The sequence below is a fragment of the Silurus meridionalis genome, chromosome 17 (assembly GCF_014805685.1).
Source record: "Silurus meridionalis isolate SWU-2019-XX chromosome 17, ASM1480568v1, whole genome shotgun sequence".
NCBI lineage: Eukaryota > Metazoa > Chordata > Actinopteri > Siluriformes > Siluridae > Silurus > Silurus meridionalis.
Window position 1 is genome coordinate 21,615,198 of NC_060900.1, and position 18,468 is coordinate 21,633,665.

At 38.0% G+C, this 18,468-nt stretch overlaps 1 protein-coding gene across 1 annotated transcript in view; it reads left to right on the top strand.

Annotated features, from left to right (window-relative positions):
- Positions 1-516: 516 nt before the first annotated feature.
- The window catches only part of prkar2aa (protein kinase, cAMP-dependent, regulatory, type II, alpha A), a 25,516-nt gene continuing 7,564 nt past the window's right edge, over positions 517-18,468 (top strand). The window contains exons 1-2 of the mRNA XM_046870634.1: positions 517-2,269; positions 17,759-17,794. Of these exons, the coding sequence (XP_046726590.1) occupies positions 2,020-2,269; positions 17,759-17,794 (286 nt within the window). The 5' untranslated portion in view covers positions 517-2,019. The remainder of the gene's footprint in view (positions 2,270-17,758; positions 17,795-18,468) is intronic.

Sequence of the window (18,468 nt, forward strand, 5' to 3'; positions counted from 1 at the left end):
GCCCAAACTACATTCCTTTAATTTGAGTGAGAAAAGTTTAGTAAGTACTTCAACTTTTACCAGTCTTTTAAAACATGAGTTTAGTGAAAGATGTGTGTACTTGTGCCATCTCTAGTTCAAATCCCAGCATCACCAATCTGCCACCAGCAAGATCCTTTACCCTCAAATGATCATTTGTAAATCACTATGGATATCGGTGTCTGACAAATGCATAAATGTGGAACTGCTCTAACACACTTTCTTAATCTAAGGAAGTTAGCAACCGCATGTTATTTGGCTGTGTCAAATACCATTTTCAGAGAGAGGGTATGAAGTGCTCCGGGACGAAGCTTAGGAACCTGCATGGTGATTCAGTGTAGTAGCACCAGCTGTCATTCTTCTTTCACTGCGCTTCTAAAATTCGCTCGGACACGCCCATTCGCGGCTCTAGGAACGATATGATTGGTCTATCTTGTTGTCAATCAGAGCTGAGGGAGTGGGTCTGTAAGGTTGTCGGTGTGGCCACACCCCCTAAAGAGCGGCTAGTGGAGTGGAGAGAGAGCGCGAGAGGAGCCTCGTCGAGAGGCAGAAACGGGCAACACGAAGAAAAAACCTCTTTATACTCTCCTTTTTTGTTTTTCACTCAAATTAAGAGGAAGTGTGTGTGTTTTTTGACGTGGAGACCTTTCTACTCCGGAGAGCAGCGCTGCAAAAAGAGAAAAAGAAAAACCAAGGACTGACTCGGAGGAAACGAGCTTTCTGCAGGGTTTCGTGCTTGGATTCGCTCGGCTAGGTTGAGTTAGCCGGCCTAGCGTTCACCTCTGCCCTGGAAGCGCGTCACCATTTTCACGTCTCCGGCTTGTGGACAGGTTGTTGTTCGCGGTGCTCGCTGTCGTGTTGTACAACTGCTAGCTAGTTCTCTCGTGTATTGGCCGCGTTCACTGGAGTGACCAGAGACTAACCAGCTTGTGAGGACGAGCTACTGTAGCTAGCTAGCTATCTATCTGTCACCCTGTCCCACCCTCCCTGCTTCTCTCCCTCTCTCACCCTCCCTGCTTCGTTCCCTCTCTGCTTCTCTCCCTCTCTTTCCATCTCTCTCTCTCACTTTCTAACATTAGCTAGCACTTAGCCGTGTTATACTATAGCAAAGGCTTGGGCGGCCACTTTTACGAGGCAACTTTACAACATAGCTACCTCTGCTGAGCTGAACTAGTGTTGGTGTTGCTCATTTTGAAACATAATATAAAAAAAAAACCACCTTGAGTTTGATACACTGGAAGGGAGGGGGAAAAAAACGAAGCCCAAAGTGCAAAGAACAGAAAAAGCGAGCTATCTGAGAGCTGAGATAAGACTCACAGGTTCTCCTGACACAACAAACAGGAGACATTTGTTTAGGGGAACTGCCAAATATATATATATATATAAAAAACACGTGGTGAGCCACATTGTTCTTTTTATTAACTCTTAAACTCTCCTCAGTGCAGTTTATACCTGATTAACAGTCAAGAATTACTTATAAGTAGACAAAAACCCTTGTAGGGATCCCATTGGCCTTAAGATCTTATCAGTGAGGCTGTAAACAAGAACCAGATCGTTATCAGTAATATATATTTTTATGCCAGTGCTTTTTGGTACAAAGAAGTAAATCTGATTGTCAGATTGATTCAGTCGACTGGCATTTGTGTAAGCTAGTTTCGTGTTTTTTTTCCCTCTCGATTTTTTGAAGCCTTGATCTTTTGTAGGCCTACCTCGTTGACACCTCACTGTATGTCCTGTTATTTCCAGACAGGGATCCGGGACGTATGCGTTTCCATCCGTTTTGTTCTGACTGAGATTAGATTTGAGCGCTAGATCTAATAACCCCTTCGTTTGTTCCTTGCTCCTTTGACAGCAAGTGTTTTCAGTACTGCGGTCCCCTCTACTACATGGACTGACAAGAAGACGTATATTTATATTTTTGTACCACAGTGCAGAATTTACTGATAATAAATATATAGTTGGCTATCAGGATACCAGCAGCAGCATCATCATCACCCAACCATGAGTATTGAGATTCCGGCAGGTCTGACCGAGCTTCTGCAGGGGTACACGGTGGAGGTGCTGCGACAGAGACCTCCCGATCTGGTCGAGTTCGCCGTGCAGTATTTCACTCGGCTCAGAGACACGAGGAGTCAAGACGGAGCCGGGTCCACTGCCAAATCTGGAGGCAAGGGAGTGATGTTTGATGGCGAGCCCATGCAGACAGAGTCCAATGGTGAAGAAGATGATGAAGAAGACTCTGACTTTGAGCGTAAGTACGAAACAGTGTCCAAGTATTAAGCTTCCGTGTGGCATCCTATAGGGCTTTGCTTTTGTTCATTTGCAGGAACCGTTTAAGGTACTACATAGATCTCTATGATGATGGGTTTTCTTTCAGAAAAGGTTAGAAGATTCAAAGAGTAAACTATCCAAGGAGCTGCTCAGTGTGTATGTTATCACTACCTGTTTTTAACTGCTAGTTTAACGGTTCTGCGATTATTTATATAGACAGAATGTGTTGAGTATTAGGTGTAATCGGCCAGCCATTGCGAATGGGAAAAGACGATATACACAGTTGCCATGGCGTTCTGTCATTCAGCGAAGTGATGGGCGGTGTGTATGTGTGTGTAGGGAAGGGCTTAGTTTTCGAGCCGTTCAAAAGCCCCATTTACCCCGTATCTGAAACACTAATGAAATACAAAATGATCCGTTTTAACCATTGATACACGTGTCTGTGTTGCAATCATGTGTATTTGGTGAGTGGATTGTATATTGGACAGAGAGGTTTATTTTGTTTGAGCAGGTCTGTGAATGAATGGGATCTGGTCATTGAGAAAGCAAGCGTATTTTCACAATGGTGAAACGAGCTCTTGGTCTGCATTAGAGACCGTATTCTCTTTCATGTATCTGTTTGCTCGTCATGCCGCTTCAGTTTCACTGTGTTGTAATTGCTCACGTTAGCATCATTTAAATTCAGTAATGTATTAAGGTAGACCAGTAGGGATTTGCTTATTAGAATATTAGTCCGTTCAGATTTGTTATTAGAAGCTTAATCATTTGTCTGCGCAATAAGTTAACAGAGCATTGATCCCATTTGCAGAATATAGTTACAGTATGTTATTGATGTACTGTTTTCGGTCATGGCAGTGCTACACATTTCAGCCATTTTCAACGCAGACTTAGGACCCTGTATATTTCAAAAGGACCAATAATCCCAGCTTTAAATTAAATCTTCTGGATGTGTCTCATGCTAGTGGCACTTCTTTAGTCATTGGGGAAGATTTTGAGAAATATAGTTTGACATCTTTAAATAGAGTATTACTGACTGACTCAGCAGCTGTGATTAAGAACAAAAACTAATCTAAAACCAGAAAACATGCATAATCTTTATCAGAATTAAGCTGTACCACTGTCTTTCACTCACACTGGTAGTAACCGCATCGTTTCACTTCTCATTTGCATCCAGTTAAACTCTGCTCAAGTTCTTTGCCAGCTCAAGTTGAAACTAAACGACTGCTGGCTGGTTGGTTGCGGTGCAGGGTGTTGCAGGTTTCGACTTTCTCACATGCTGAACTAAAAAAATCTCTTCCTATAAGATATATATTCTTACAACTACACACCCATCAGTGGGTAACTTATCGCATTAACATGACCATTAAATTTGTAGACACAAGAGAGAAGGCTGAAGACAAGGCCAGAAGATATGGTGAGATGTTGCAGCACTGGTGTGGTGCAAGGACTAACTTATAACTGCAAATGAGCAAAAACCTGAAAGGTTACTGAACCACCAATGAGTTTGAGTTGGAGCGAGTGAACAGCTTTGACCCCTTTAAAACATTCATCTTTCTGCATTTGACACACGTGTTTTTCATGTTTTTGATAACCAGAATGTGGAGAAATTTCTAAGTACTTTTCACTGCTTTTATGTGGATGTGGAGAGAGCATATGACCGTGTGTAGTGAATGTGTTAAGTTGTTCATGTTGTTTCAGGATGTTTGTTTGTGGTCTTTTTCTGATTTGGTAATGTGTTTGCAGTGTACTTTCGTTTTGCATTGTTATAGCACCCTCATGGAGAATAAGATGCTTGCTAAATCCACTACTTGCGTGCCACAAATTGCAGAGAATAGAGGTTTCAAATACGACCAAAGTTTGATCTTTAGCAGTGGTTTCACCTCCCCATCAGTCCACACATGTAAACCTTATGTGTTCTCAGACATTCAGGCCAGATGTGATCTGCATAAGTGAATATAAATGAACTTAAAGCCAGGTCTAATTTTTGTTTTGTTTTTGTTAGGTTAATCACTTTGCATAGGTTTGAGTTAATTCAGGTCATTCTTTTGTCATGTGTAGTAAGCAGGTTTACAACATTTCATTGTGGATGGTATTTAATTAAATTACAAACTCTTTCTTCTCATCCTATAACTGCACTTACATGGTCTGGATGGCGGACTCTATCACTAATTCTAAAAAGACTCAAGAACATTGCACTGTTGCCTAGAATTTTGCACCATTGAGAGTATCTTCATCAGTTGCCTCAATGCGCTCTTGTATTAAAAACATTTAACCGTGGACAAAAACATGACGTATATGGCTAGTTACATTTGAATGTGAGCTTGTGCATCCAGTGCCGCAACAAAGAACTCTTACAGTTTGATTGCATCATTGACCAGGAGGCTTTAATGCCAGGTGTGAGTGGGACCACAGCATTTTCAGGCCTGGTGCAAAACTATGCTTGTGTATAATGTGGAAATGCAACGGATAAAACAAGAACATGATTGTTAACATACTTGTTTGCATTCTTTATGCTCCTTCAGGGGATTAAATGGGGAAAGGGGTAGCTCGGTGGTTAAGACGTTTGGACTCGTGATCAGAATGTTATGAGTTTAAATCCCATCACCACTAAGCTGCGACTTGCCCGTAAGCAAAGCCCTTAACCTTCAACTTCTCAGTTGTATGAATGAGAAAAATGCAACAGCTGGAAAAAGGGCGACTGTCAGATGCCATAAATGTAAATGCTGCTACTTCTTTACGGTACTTCATGCTCTTTCATGTTTGCTTAAAATATTTCCTGATTTCACACACTGTCTCTGTACAGCAGTGCAGAAATATATTTAATGCACAGATGAGTACTATTAATTTATTTTGGAAATGTTCTGCATTTATTTTGAAAATAACTTCAGAAAAAAGTCTGTTGAAAAGTGTGCTTTGAACAAATCAAATATTTGACTTAGTGTTTGAATTTCTTTATAGTCTATTTAGTCTAAACAGTTATGTAGCAAAAAAAAACTATCTGAAGTGAGAATTTAATGCTTCAAAAAAATCTTGAATTGAGTAAAATTTTTTACTTTTCTCATGGGTTTTTCCAAGAGGTTTTTCTCTCTCATAGAAGACACTTAGGTGGCATAACCCACTTGCTGCAAGAAATGCTCAGTAACTAGCCATTTAAATGAACATGACCGGTGGCCTGCCTTCAGGAGTCAGAGCTGAGCAGTAAAACGACTTTTCCCCAAACAGTCCTGTTTGCTTCATTTCCAACACTGTTTAACCGAAACGATTATAAATGAGCTATCCAAGAGTAGAAACATCTGGAAGTCTAGATTGTGTGAAACACTCACATGTGTACATTCCTTGATGTTGAAGTAGTTTAAAACTGAGGCAGGTATTCGATTGTGTAATCCTGTGTATTATTTAACTAGAAAACATTTGGTGATTTACTATAAACTAAATTACATATTGATGCTTATTGATGATTTCCTTTTTTTTTATCTTTAATTTATGACTGTGCAACTGTAGTGCTGCCCTTTTACAAGCTCATATTAATATACAGTTTCGAACATTATTCTTAACATTCTAGCATTATTGTTTTAAATTCAAGTGCTTTGCTGCTGTTATATGGAAAGTTCTTTTTTTTTTTAATAGCTTGCCCTGTGTTTTAAACTTTCCGTTAGTTTTGAAAAATAGTGTCAAAGACCGTCACAAAAGATGAACTTACCACAGGTCGCACTTTTGTAAAAACGTCCTGCTCATTTGTTATGATGTTTGAGCGACGTGAAGTTGTAATAATGATGCGCTAATGTTCCATTAGCCGTTTCTTACTAATTTATCATCAGTTATTTATTTTTTTATTTTTTTACAAGGTTTGGTGTCAGATCAGACATTCTCCATTGTAGGTCTCATTGTTCTATTATATAACTAGCTGCCATGTTTGAGTTGTCATAGAGACAGCACAGTGTGTCACCAAGGGATACATCTTTAAAGCGCACAGAACACACAACATCGTCGGCTCACACACATTACACCATAATCAAATTACAAAATGCGATTGATGGTAAAAACTAAGCTCCTAGAGCATATTTTTCTGCACAACTTTTTTGCACTATGACACTTTCATCTCTGGACTGTCACTTTAACACTTTATACCACACCATGCTGCACACGGACACTTTAAGGACAATCATGTTAATCACTTAAAATTTTACTGTCATACGCACCCATGTATATACACATTTTCACATATATCTTCATATATTTTATATAGTTTATACTTTTTATTTATCTACCTTCTTTTTTTTATTCTTGGTTTATTTTTTTTTTTCCATTACATTCTCTTTATATTCCAGTCCCTTTTATGCTTGAATGCCGGACGGTCGTATAAAGCATTTCACTGTATGTCGTACTCTGTATGTATGTGTATGTGACAAATAAAATATGATTTTGATTTTTTTTTTTTATTTTGATATTATGCTTCTACCACTTTTATATTCTGTATATCTTAGTTAAATATATGAAGGGGATCGGAGCTGTGAATGGTCAGTCTAAAATAGTTTTGCACCCATAGTTCTGGTGTAAAAAAAAAAAAAAGCATTGTTTTTGTTCCTGTTATTATCCTACTGTAGATTTTTGCCAATTAGCATGAGTGTTAAGATAATAGGAGTGAGAGAATAGCAAGCGGATTGTTGCCATGCATGGGTAAATCTCTTAATCTTATTACAGTCGGAGGAAGTATTATCTAATATGTTTCTGAATAGGTTATGGAACTTTTTGTCTGTGTTACTGCTTAATTTAAACAGAAAATGAAATCAGTATTTAAAAAAAAAGCCAGCTTTAAAAAAACAAGCCAAAGTTTGATTGAAAAACAGATTATTATTATAATTTTTTTTAGAAAATCGGTCATACTGTGGACGAATGTTTTTATTGGTTCCTATTTAAATAAGAAAAGATTGATTGATAAATATTAAGTCAAAGCACAAACATTCAATGTTCTACAGTATGGTGGTAAATGAGATTTTTACTTCTGTCCAACAACATGGCTTTCTCCTGTGCCCAGGTACAGGGTGGGTGAGATAAGCTAGAGGTGAACCTTGAACGGAGGATGGAATGATCTCAGGTCACCTGCAGCATAACAGCTGAAATATGCGAGTGGGAGTGGTGGAAAATTGTTAGAGCCGTGTCTGACGTGCAGCCAGTTTGGAATGTTGGCGTGTGTTTTAAAAAAAATGTAAATAAAAATTATGCAAATCATTCAAAGTAGCGTTAAAGGCAGCTTTCAAATCAAATCTGTTTGAGACTTCTTAAATGTTTAGTAGTGAGAGAAAGTCTTGGTTTGAAGTTGTTTTTTATTTGAACTCTGCAATAATCTTCTTCTTCTTCTTCTTTTTGCTTCTCCCAGAACTCAACAATAATGATTTCTAAATTTAAAGGAGGAAATGTGTAACTGCAACCATTCTACATTTGATTTCTTTCTTTCCAAGTGATGCACATTGGTTCTCTTGGCCTTGTTGCCTGAAGGAGTTAGTACTCCAAAATATTCTGAGCATTTTTAAGCAGATCTTGCCAACAGAGCTTTTTAGAGCTTTAAGATTAAATTTTCTGAATACACACACTCTGTACAAGTAAACTCAAGTTTCTGATATTCACCAAAATAGCCGTATTGTACGTCATGGGGATCCAGCATTCAGGGATTTCTGTGTGGGAACTGCAGACTTGTTTTGCATGTCTGTTTATTTGTAAAGTCTAAAATCATGCACATTTTGGTGAACTTTATAGTCCTATGAGAAACAAACACTCCAGCCTAAAACACTACTAGATTTGGTGCCAATTTTACTTTGGTGTCTGCTGCTACAATGTTCATTTGAAAGGCTTTGAGAAGAATGGCATGTGAAATCTGGAAACTCCGGGGACAAGCTACAAATGAGGTATTGGCGATGGTAAAACATAAAAGCTAACGGACAGAGGAAGAATATTTTCTAAACATGAAATACCTTCATGATCCCAGACATTATTTTTTTTTTGTAAAGGGTCTGGTAGAGCTTCCTTTAATTTAACATGGCGGACACATTGTACATTTTGGAGAATTCATCTAAAATTCTCATACAGCGTGTCATGCAAAATATTATAATAATCTCAAAATAAAAATCATTTAAACTGGCTCTTAACAACAAAAAATCTAGATAAAAATGAAATCCTGGGATGGCCATTTGAAACAGGAAGTTGCTCTGGGTATGTTTTGTGTAAAACGCTGGACAGATTCTGTAGACTTTGTGTGCACTGCAGAAGTTGCGTTTACACATAGACACAAAACAGTGTTTGTGTGCTTGTCGGTAATTGCATGATGCAGTCTGATGTAGTTCCTGTTAGAGTGGCATGCCGACCGAGCAGTTTAAACGAGAGACCTTTTAATTACATAATAAATAATTTCTAAATAATGAATCTGAAAAAAAGATTTGTTCCTTTTTTTTCAATAAAGATAAAACCCACAAGGAGGCCTTTTTTCTTACCATTTTAATTCGAGAAACCCTGTTCTCCTCTTCAGGTTCTTTCAGTTGTGTACCAGGTCAGGCAATGTGGGTTTCATTAGGCGAGCTTCAGCTGTCACAACATTGTATTTTATCCACTGTGAGAGAATTTTTCCCATTTCGTTCAGCCGAATCGGCACAGAAACGGCTTAATTGAGTAAACTGTTATATAGTCCTTTCCTGTTTTAATGTCTGGGCCATTGGTTTAAGTAGGACTTTTTAGAAGTTTTGTAGTCAGAGCCACTTATCTTCAATTATAGGTAGTTTATTAATATTTTACTATTCCTTTGTTATGCTTTTTATCAGACTATGTACAGTAATATTTTGGCTGATTATCAGAGCACTTGGCCCATCTGCTTCTGCTGTATAAATTGCAGATAAGCAATGTTTTTGAGAAATACTCCCAACGCTTTCCAGTTTAATCTCAGTCTAATCTCAGTTGAATACACGTGTGACCAGTGAGTGATTAATACCGATATAGACAGAGAAAATAACCTTGTTTACTTGAAATATTAACAGGCAGATAATCAGTATTGAAAGAAGAGAATAGATAAAAAGCTGTATTTATTATTTTGCACGAGACTGAGGTCCTGCTATTAGAGAGCTGAGGTGCTGGCACTGTTACTACAATGGGAGTTCTCCTTTTCTTTTCTTTTCTTTTCTTTTCTTTTCTTTTCTTTTCTTTTCTTTTCTTTTCTTTTCTGCCTATCTATTTCTATTTATTCATCTAGCTAAACATCTATGTTAAATTAAAAAACCTATGGGTCACAGTGAGATCTTTAGCACTTTATTTTAAAAGTGATTGTTTTTAACCAAGATATTACTTTAGCCTCGGTACACACACAGTCACAAAAGGTTGTGGACACTTCAAAGTCAGATCGCTTATTTTGTTCTACAGTTGCATTTGTCTCATTATGTGAACAGCATGGTGTGTAATGATATAATTGCCTAAAATGTTGAGGAAAACAGAATATATCAGACTTATTGCAAGCACCAGTTTGGGGGGAAAAAAACAATTGTTGAGATTCTTCAACATTTGCACGTGTATGGTCAGGTGTATGTCATCCTTTCTTTTATCGTAATAAAAAGAAAATGGCAGTGCGAGGAAAAACTACTTCCGAAATATCGTACGCAGGCTTTTCCGCGTTTCGTCAGTTATTTTGATTAATGCCGAAGCTGCCGCCTTTTGAATAATTGAAGCTGTCATTGTTTTCCGCTGTCTCTGTTCTGCAGTGTTTAACACTGTCTCCGCTGTACATCGTCATTTTGACACTTATCTGTCTCGCCCCCATGAGTGGATGGTGAGACTGTAGATGTAGAAGAAGTGGGGCAAGATCAACTCTGCATAAAAGTCTGCAGCAGTGTTCCAAGTGTATACACTAATTGCTTGTACACTATATGGATAAAGTATTAAGGCACGTGTTACCACATAGTAGGAGGCAAAAAAGCCAGGAGATCCTGTTTCATTATGACTGCTTTAGAACCCTGACCTCAATGCTTTTGAGTAGCTTTGGGATGAATTGGAATGCTGACTGAAGCCCAGGCCTCCTCACCCTACATCTTTACTAAAGCCATTATGGCTGAATGAGAACAAATCACCACAAACACACTCCAAAATTAAATAGAACATCTTCCCAGGAGAGTGGAGCTTATTGGAACGGGGACTAATAAATGTGGAACAAGCACATACGAATCTCATGGTATGTGTAAGTGTACACACACTTTTGTTCATATAGTGTATTTGAACAGCTACCTATACCTAAAAAGTGTTTAGTGAAGCAATCAGTTCAAAGTGACGTGTTTTAATTTTTCCTAAATGTCATCCGGGGCTGGAAAGACTAGTCTATCCAGAGAGGTTGAGCAACACCTATCACTCATTTTCCCAGTGATATATAAAGAAAACAAATCCACTCTTTTGAAGTTTAACATATCGTTTTGCAGTTGCATAAAACTTCTGTAATAGAGCTGCTGATTTACGGTTCATTTCACTTTCGCCACAAATGTATGAAAAAGCATTTACTTGATTCAAAGGCTTCATTGGATTCATTGAGCTACTTTAATAGGCAGCGGTAGATATATGGTCCTAAAAAGTCTGAATTATTATTATTTTTTTATCTGCTGGTATATTTGAAATGGAAAATTCTGGCATGTAGTAAAAAAAACCTTAATAATATTATGGTCCCAAGAACACAGCTTGTGCTCCTGAATCTGAAAGGAAACTAGCGATATTAACAGCTGGTTAAATAATTAACCGTGGCAACGTATCTGCTCTGCTGAGCATGACTCATAAGCCACTTGATAAATATGATCTTGATTACATGTGTGTCATTGCCAAGTTTTAAGTGAGCAGCCAAGATGCGTATCCATTCATGTTATACATTTTAACCTTGTTTGTTGTTTCTACAGTAATTGTGAAAATCAGAACCCATTAATAAGCATTTTGTTCAGGACAGATTTGTTTCTTTCATTGCATGCAGGCATTTTGGGCTTTTTAATCATTCACACACTACACCCCCAACCCCACCCTAGACCCATGCGAGGTTAAAGTTGAGTTGTGATTGTCACAATGAATAAGCGGAAGTAGTGGCATCATTTTGTAGCCTGAGTGTAAATGCAGTTCTTGATTTTAGTGTCATTGAGAAATGGAGATTCTAATATCTGAAATACGAATATTGTTTAATAATTATATTTTTTTTTTTTGCTGCAATTTTGTTGTAAATGTTATAAATTCTAAGATTTAACTTTGTAAAACTGAAATGTTAAATCACTGGTGCAAGAGACATCCCATTTTTAGTGTACGCATGTATGTATATGTGTGAGCGAACATTATTCTTCTGTCAGGCAAAGATAATAATCTGGACTTTGGTACTTCTCTTTTTCTGCCTGTAGCAACAGTAGAATGAGGAAGAAAGGACAAACTCTTCCGTCGTTATTTGTCTTTCACACACTCGGGTCTTAGTTCAGAGCCTGTATTCTGGCTGCTTCAGTAGCGGAGATCATGAGTTTAATATGCTAAAAAGCAACATGCTGAAAGAGATCATATCAACGAGACATAGTGATTAATTGCGGCACTGCGGGTTGTTTTTTTTACTACGGCTGAGGGAAGCTCTTTGTTTATAACAATGGTTTATATTGTCTATTGACAGATAATTTTTTTCAAGTCGGTTTATAATAAACGCAATGAATGAGTGTTTGCAAAAATGTTAGGGGGTTTGGGCTCATATAGGTCACGCTAAAATAAACTTTAGTTTAGGGTTGTATTTTCTCAAAGCTTAGTGGTGAGGTCAGTGCTTACAGGATAGGGAAAGGCTGCTATGTTTGTGCTTCATTGTTGAAACTCTATATTCATCCACACAGGGGTTTGACATTAAGCAGTCACAGGCAACTGGCCAAGCAAATAGTGAAATACATAAAATATTCAGTGTCCTAAACAGTCAGAGGTGTATGATTTTTATTTTCATATATATATATATAATATATATATATATAATATATATATATATATATATATATATATATATATATATATATATATATATATATATATATATATATATATATATAAATACGAATATGATCGAGAGAGAGAATTATTGTTTATTTATACATTTTTTATTAAAATAAATAAAATACATATATATATATATATATATATATATATATATATATATATATATATATATATATATATATATATATATATATATATATATGCTCAAATGACCCTTCCAGACAAAAGCTTGCACACTGATTGTGTGAAAATTCTGTTTTCTTTCCATCTAAAGAGATATTCTAGCTTTTTGTGTTTTGAAACCACTGATTTAATTTCATGATACTTTCGAAGTAACAAAAGCGTACTGTCTGGCACAGCCAACAGTGATTTAACCTCCAATCTGACCCCTTAAGTCCTGGTCTGAATGGACTAAGCGACTTATTGAGAAGATAGCTGCAGTTAAAATAATGCCTTTATGCAACCCAATCGCTGAAAAACAACTGCAAATGAGTCAAAATAGATTTTATGTTTTTTTTATGTTTTGCACATGTGTAATTATGCAGCTGATAGCTAGAAAATGTTATTACACAAATCATGATGGGATTTATTTATGTAGGTGGGAAGAAATGTTCACATGAGGTTTTGTTTGATTCTTTACTGTGCTGCCTGGTCCCATCTTTTGGGGACCACTGTAAAATCTGACAAGGCCAAAAAAGCACACGGGTAGTCGTCGACTTACGACCTATGCAACTTACGACCATTCGACTTTACGACCACAATCGCTAGCCGCGGCGTACGACAGTGCGTACCAGCTTCCGGCATTATTTCACAGTACTGTACATTTAGCCTACTGTACTTACGACCAAATCGTGTTATGACCGGTCTGTCGGTCCCAATCGTGGTCGTAAGTCGACGACTACCTGTACAAAACAAATTTATCGATTGCTACAAACACTGAAGTCTCCTTTCAGAAATGCTTAATGAAAATGAAGCTTTACCACATCAATGATTACCTACTTTGTTTTAACAATTGTGTTCTTTGATCTTAGTTTATTTTTAATTTTGTATGTTTTATTACTATATAGATAGTGAGCCCTCACCATATAATCCCTGTGAATTAGCAGTTACTATAGAAACTATATCTTCAACCAGTGCATTAATATAAACATGTGATGTTACAGACAGATCTACTGTCAGAGCTGCTTTTAGAAAAATTCATTCCCGGCTTCTGATTTAATAATTGAATAGGGCTGGGGAATAAATCGTGTTTGATGGAGGAAAATAATCTAATTTATGATCTTGTAGTGTATCTTGTTTGTAAATATCATGTCCCGTCATTGTGTCACAGGCTAAAGCTGCATGGCACCTGTCTTTCTCTTCTTTAAATCTGTTTAATCACGAGACAACTGACACTGTTATAAGCTCTCAACCTTTCATAAAAGCGTGTTCTTTGAAAATATCATTAGTCATCCATTAATGTTAAATAATCCACCTAGAAAACATTTCATCCTGGTTACTTGGCTGGTTGAATCTACATTTCTACTGGACAATTATAAAGAAATTAAAAACAGTTTTCCACAAAATTAACTTGTACATCCGAATTCAATTTGTCTAAATATAATTGAGTTGCAGCAACTGGTCTTTTAGGTCCTAATACAATCAATTTGCCTAAACAACATTCAGTTGCAGCAACCAGGATTTTTTTTCCTTTTAGATTCTAACACAATTAGTTTAGAAACCGCTTTTTGTCTGTCTGGATTCTGCCCCTTTTTTATTTTAAATCCCTTATACACAAGCACACACAAACAAACACACATGCAGCCCCTGTAGGTTTGTTTCTGATGTCTTGGTCAATCTGATTAGTGGACGGGGTTCATTGGGATTGAAGAAAGGATGGACAGAGCGGTTCAGGATACAATCTAAACCTATAGCAGTGTAAGAAAAGCCATCAGGACCCGGTAAAACATTAAGCTTGTTCCATTTCCACAGCACTTACTTGTACAATCTGACATGGAGTTGTCAATGATGCTCTCTCGCATCATCAGTCAGATAAATGAAGTTAAAATTTAATTACGAAAAATGACAAATCTGATTGTCCTTAAGGCGCTCTAGCAGGAAATGTTCCATGTAGACACTACGATGTGCTGTAACCTTGTCCAATCAGAGAGCAGATAAAGCAGACAAATGGTGGCCTTGTATAATCACACAGAAGATATTTCGATGAACTGACCTTCCCTTGAACACCACCATTAAGAGCTGTTTGCTGAGGCCCTTATTCAGTTTGTGGATGTGTATTTTCTCTCAAAATTGGTACCGCTGTGTATAATGAAACATTTAAGAGACTCCCACTGCAAGTCGCTGGTCTTTATATTGCCTTGTCTTTGTTTTACTGCAACTCGGTGCTTATGCTTGCCCACCCTTGGGTGAATTTAAACTTGTCTGTTGGTCAGTAAAGAGTTAAAGGCATTGGCACACTACAGAACGACGCTGCCTTTTATGGCTCTAGTACGCAGTAAAGAAAGAGAAAAGGGGGGAGGGAATGATGGAGGGCTGCAATGTGTGTGTGACAGAATAGCAGGGGAAGTCCATGAGAGACAGAAAAAGAACATAGGGACCTCAGGATTAATTGCAGGAAGAAGGAGGAGTGTGAGAAAAACAGAATCCAGTGGAAAAGTGGAGCTTTCTGTGAGAAAAATGATTCCAATTTCCATGAAACACTTTTGAGGTTTCTTAAATAATGTTGAATATAGAATTATAGCAAGCACTAAGAAAATTGTGCATTTTACAGGAATAAAGTTTGTTGTCGTCACAACGGGCACACACGAGAACACGGCGGCATAAAATATACGAACAGAGAGACTGTAAAGGTGTCAGCTGTAGCAGTTTGAAATGTGACATGTAATTAATCACACTGCATTCTTACATTTTTCTCAGCTGTGTGAGTAAGAGAGAGAGAGAGAGAGAGAGAGAGAGAGAGAGAGAGAGAGAGAGAGAGACTTTGTTTGAATACGGGTCTGTGTGTGAGAACGCAAACTAATATCTAGTCACCCGGTTGTGGTTTGATTGCCCTCTCACATGACGTGCACTTGTTTGTTTGTTTCTTTCTATTTTTCTCTTGCTTTCCCTTGTACGTACACACGCACGCATGCAAACACGCACACGAATATTAGACCCACATTCACTGTGACACTGAGCAGTGCATTGTGGGTGAGGGAGGAGCGAGTTTAAGCCCTGTTCTCCATCAGGGTGATGGACTCACACACGCATAAACAGGTCTTTTCTCAGTCTGCACTTGCGCATGCCGGTGCACTTTGTGCTGTTGATATGGCTGGAGTATTGTGAAACACTTCCATTCGTGCGAAAGAGAATGAACATCAGTTTTCTGCTCCGTGCTATCACGGACACTATCATTCCTATCTAAGTCTTAAACGCGTACAGACAGTCATGTGTTTTTTTCAATGCTGATGGGGATTTTCCATTCAAAATCATTTTCTAAGCCTGCACTCTTTAAAAAGAAATGTGGTCAAAAAGCTTGTTGTTCCTCACTGATAAAACACATCTGTGTGGCCATGACTTGCTACAGGATGATTCCAACAGCTTCCTTTCCTTCCGGACACAAGCATCACAAAGTGATACGATCTCATTACTGTATTATGGATGTGTTTGTAGAAGACTTCGTTTCCAATATATCCGTATAACAATACAAATTGAAGCTTTGCACTGAGGAAAACTTTCATTACAATTATCAGGTTAACCAGTTGTGTGTGTTCGAACGTTTTCATTTGATTGCCTGGTAGTCTCTTTTGAATCAGTTTGCAATTTATCATGTGTATTAAAACCTTTTTCGTTTTTTGTGGATACACACAAATCTTAGAAATGACATGCAACAGGGGTTAAAAAGTGCATGTAAAACCACAGCTATGGCCCGACATAAGCCATCAGACCACCCTTGGATTTGTTAAAAAGCGATAAATATTTTGTACTGTCTTTTTAAAGGGTAAGAGAAAAGAAAAATCATTAACACCATGGAGCTCAGCTGCAACAAGTCGATAAAATATGACCGAGCAGTCACACGTTACTGTTGTTGTTATTGTTGGCATTTAGAAAAAGGACAGAATGGCCAAAGAATGGTCCTTTTGGCCAAAGGACTTCTCATTATTAGAGAAGTCAGGCGCTGTTGTCTGGTTAGGAGGTCTGAGGTGCAGTCATCCCAAAGATGTTCAGTGAGGTTGAGGTCTGTCCAGCAAGTATGTTCAGGCCACTCAAGTTCTTTCAGTCCAGTTTTGCCAGCTTATGTCTTCATTGAGCTCGATTTGTGCGTTATTATGTGCACAAGTTCAGGCTCCTTAGTTCCAGTAAAGGAAAACTGCTGCAGTAAGCAGTAGCGACCAAAGACATTATATATAATTGTATGTTTTTCAAGGTTGTCGCAACAGTCTGGGGAAGAACCACGTATGGGTGTGATGGACAAGTGTCCTAAAATCTTTACTGTCCAATTCATCAGGTGAGAATATACAGTACATTCCCCTCATATACAGTCTCCTTTGCACTAAATGGGTTCTTCTGTGCTTATATATCGTCTCTTTTGCATTTCTATACCTTGTTTTAATATTGCATATTTGTCCGGTCTCGGCTTGGCTGATGGATGGTAGGGGTGTTGTTATGGTGATGGTTGTCATGGAAACATCAGGCACGTGAGAGTGAAGCACATCATCTTGTGACATCTGTGTACGCCAAATGGCTGAATCTGCCAGGTAGACGTAATGCTAGTGTTTTCCACAGGTCCAACAGTCTGAACTAAAATTTGGTGTGTGTGTGTGTGAGAGAGAGAATTAATCATCATATGTGCTTTAGGTTTTGTTAAGGTTAAGTTTGCTTACAGTAACAGAAAATTTGAGTAAATTGTAAAAAGTCTCTTGTCTTGTTATTGTTAATTGGAGCTTTATAACCAAAATTGAGCAAAAAATGGGGCACTGTAGATGTTTACCACAGTACTTTCACAAGAACTTCTGTAGAGTGTGTGTGTGTGTGTGTGTGTGTGTGTGTGTGTGTGTTGTCAGGGTTAGGTAAGTATTCCTAAGGTTTATTTTCACACTGTGGAGTTAATAGAGAATAACAGCTCAGTGAGAAATGCAGTGTAGTGGAAGGCAGTCTGAAAGAGGGAGAGACCTCAGGGCTGGCACAGGCATGTCAGTGCAACCATGTGTGTGTGTGTGTGCTCGCAAATATGTGTGTGCGTAGTATCTTGCACATTCACCCACTGCTACACTTTTTGGATTTAGGGTTTCAATAGACCTTGCAGGGAAATCAGCACACCTACCTGGTGCCCACAGAGACAAGAGGAAGATGTTTACGTTCAAGCAACTGTGTGTGTGTGTACAGTGCAAAGAGACAGTCAAATTTAATTAACACTCTTTCTTTCTCTCTCTCTCAATCTCTCTCTCTCTCTCTCTCTCTCTCCCTCCTCCCACAGCGCCTCCCCCCAGCAGATTTAACCGGAGAGTGTCGGGTGAGTTCTTGACGTCATTGCCCTAATCATGCAGTTTAGAAAGTGTGTGAGAGTAGCATAGCCTTGCTCTATCATTTCCTCCCAAGAGTGTGGATCTTGGTAATTATGCCCCTCCCTTTTAGTATGCTTACTGTAGTCTTGCTTAGCAGATGGATATTCTGTTATTATAAAACAACTGAAAGACTACTTCTAAATATTTCTCATGCTCACATAGTTTTACATACAAGATCAGCTATATGCAGATGAAGTAACCTACCTCTGTTTTCCATATATACACACACAAACATGTGTATGTATTTATATATATATATGTGTGTGTGTGTGTGTGTGTGTGTGTGTGTGTATATGTATGTGTGTGTGTGTGTGTGTGTGTGTGTGTGTGTGTGTGTGTGTGTGTGTGTGTGTGTGTGTGTATATATATATATATATATATATATATATATATATATATATATATATATATATATATATATATATACTGATCTACTGCATGTACAATACATAGTGCAGAGCTACAGTGTAAGTATACACATGAGCAGCCATAAATACAGTCCAGTAATACAACTAACAGACTGACATACTTAAAATAAAGACCTGTGCCTCCCCCTTTGCACTGCACAGTGGAATTATCCACTTTAACGCAGTTACACAGAACAATTTCACCCGAGAGGGAC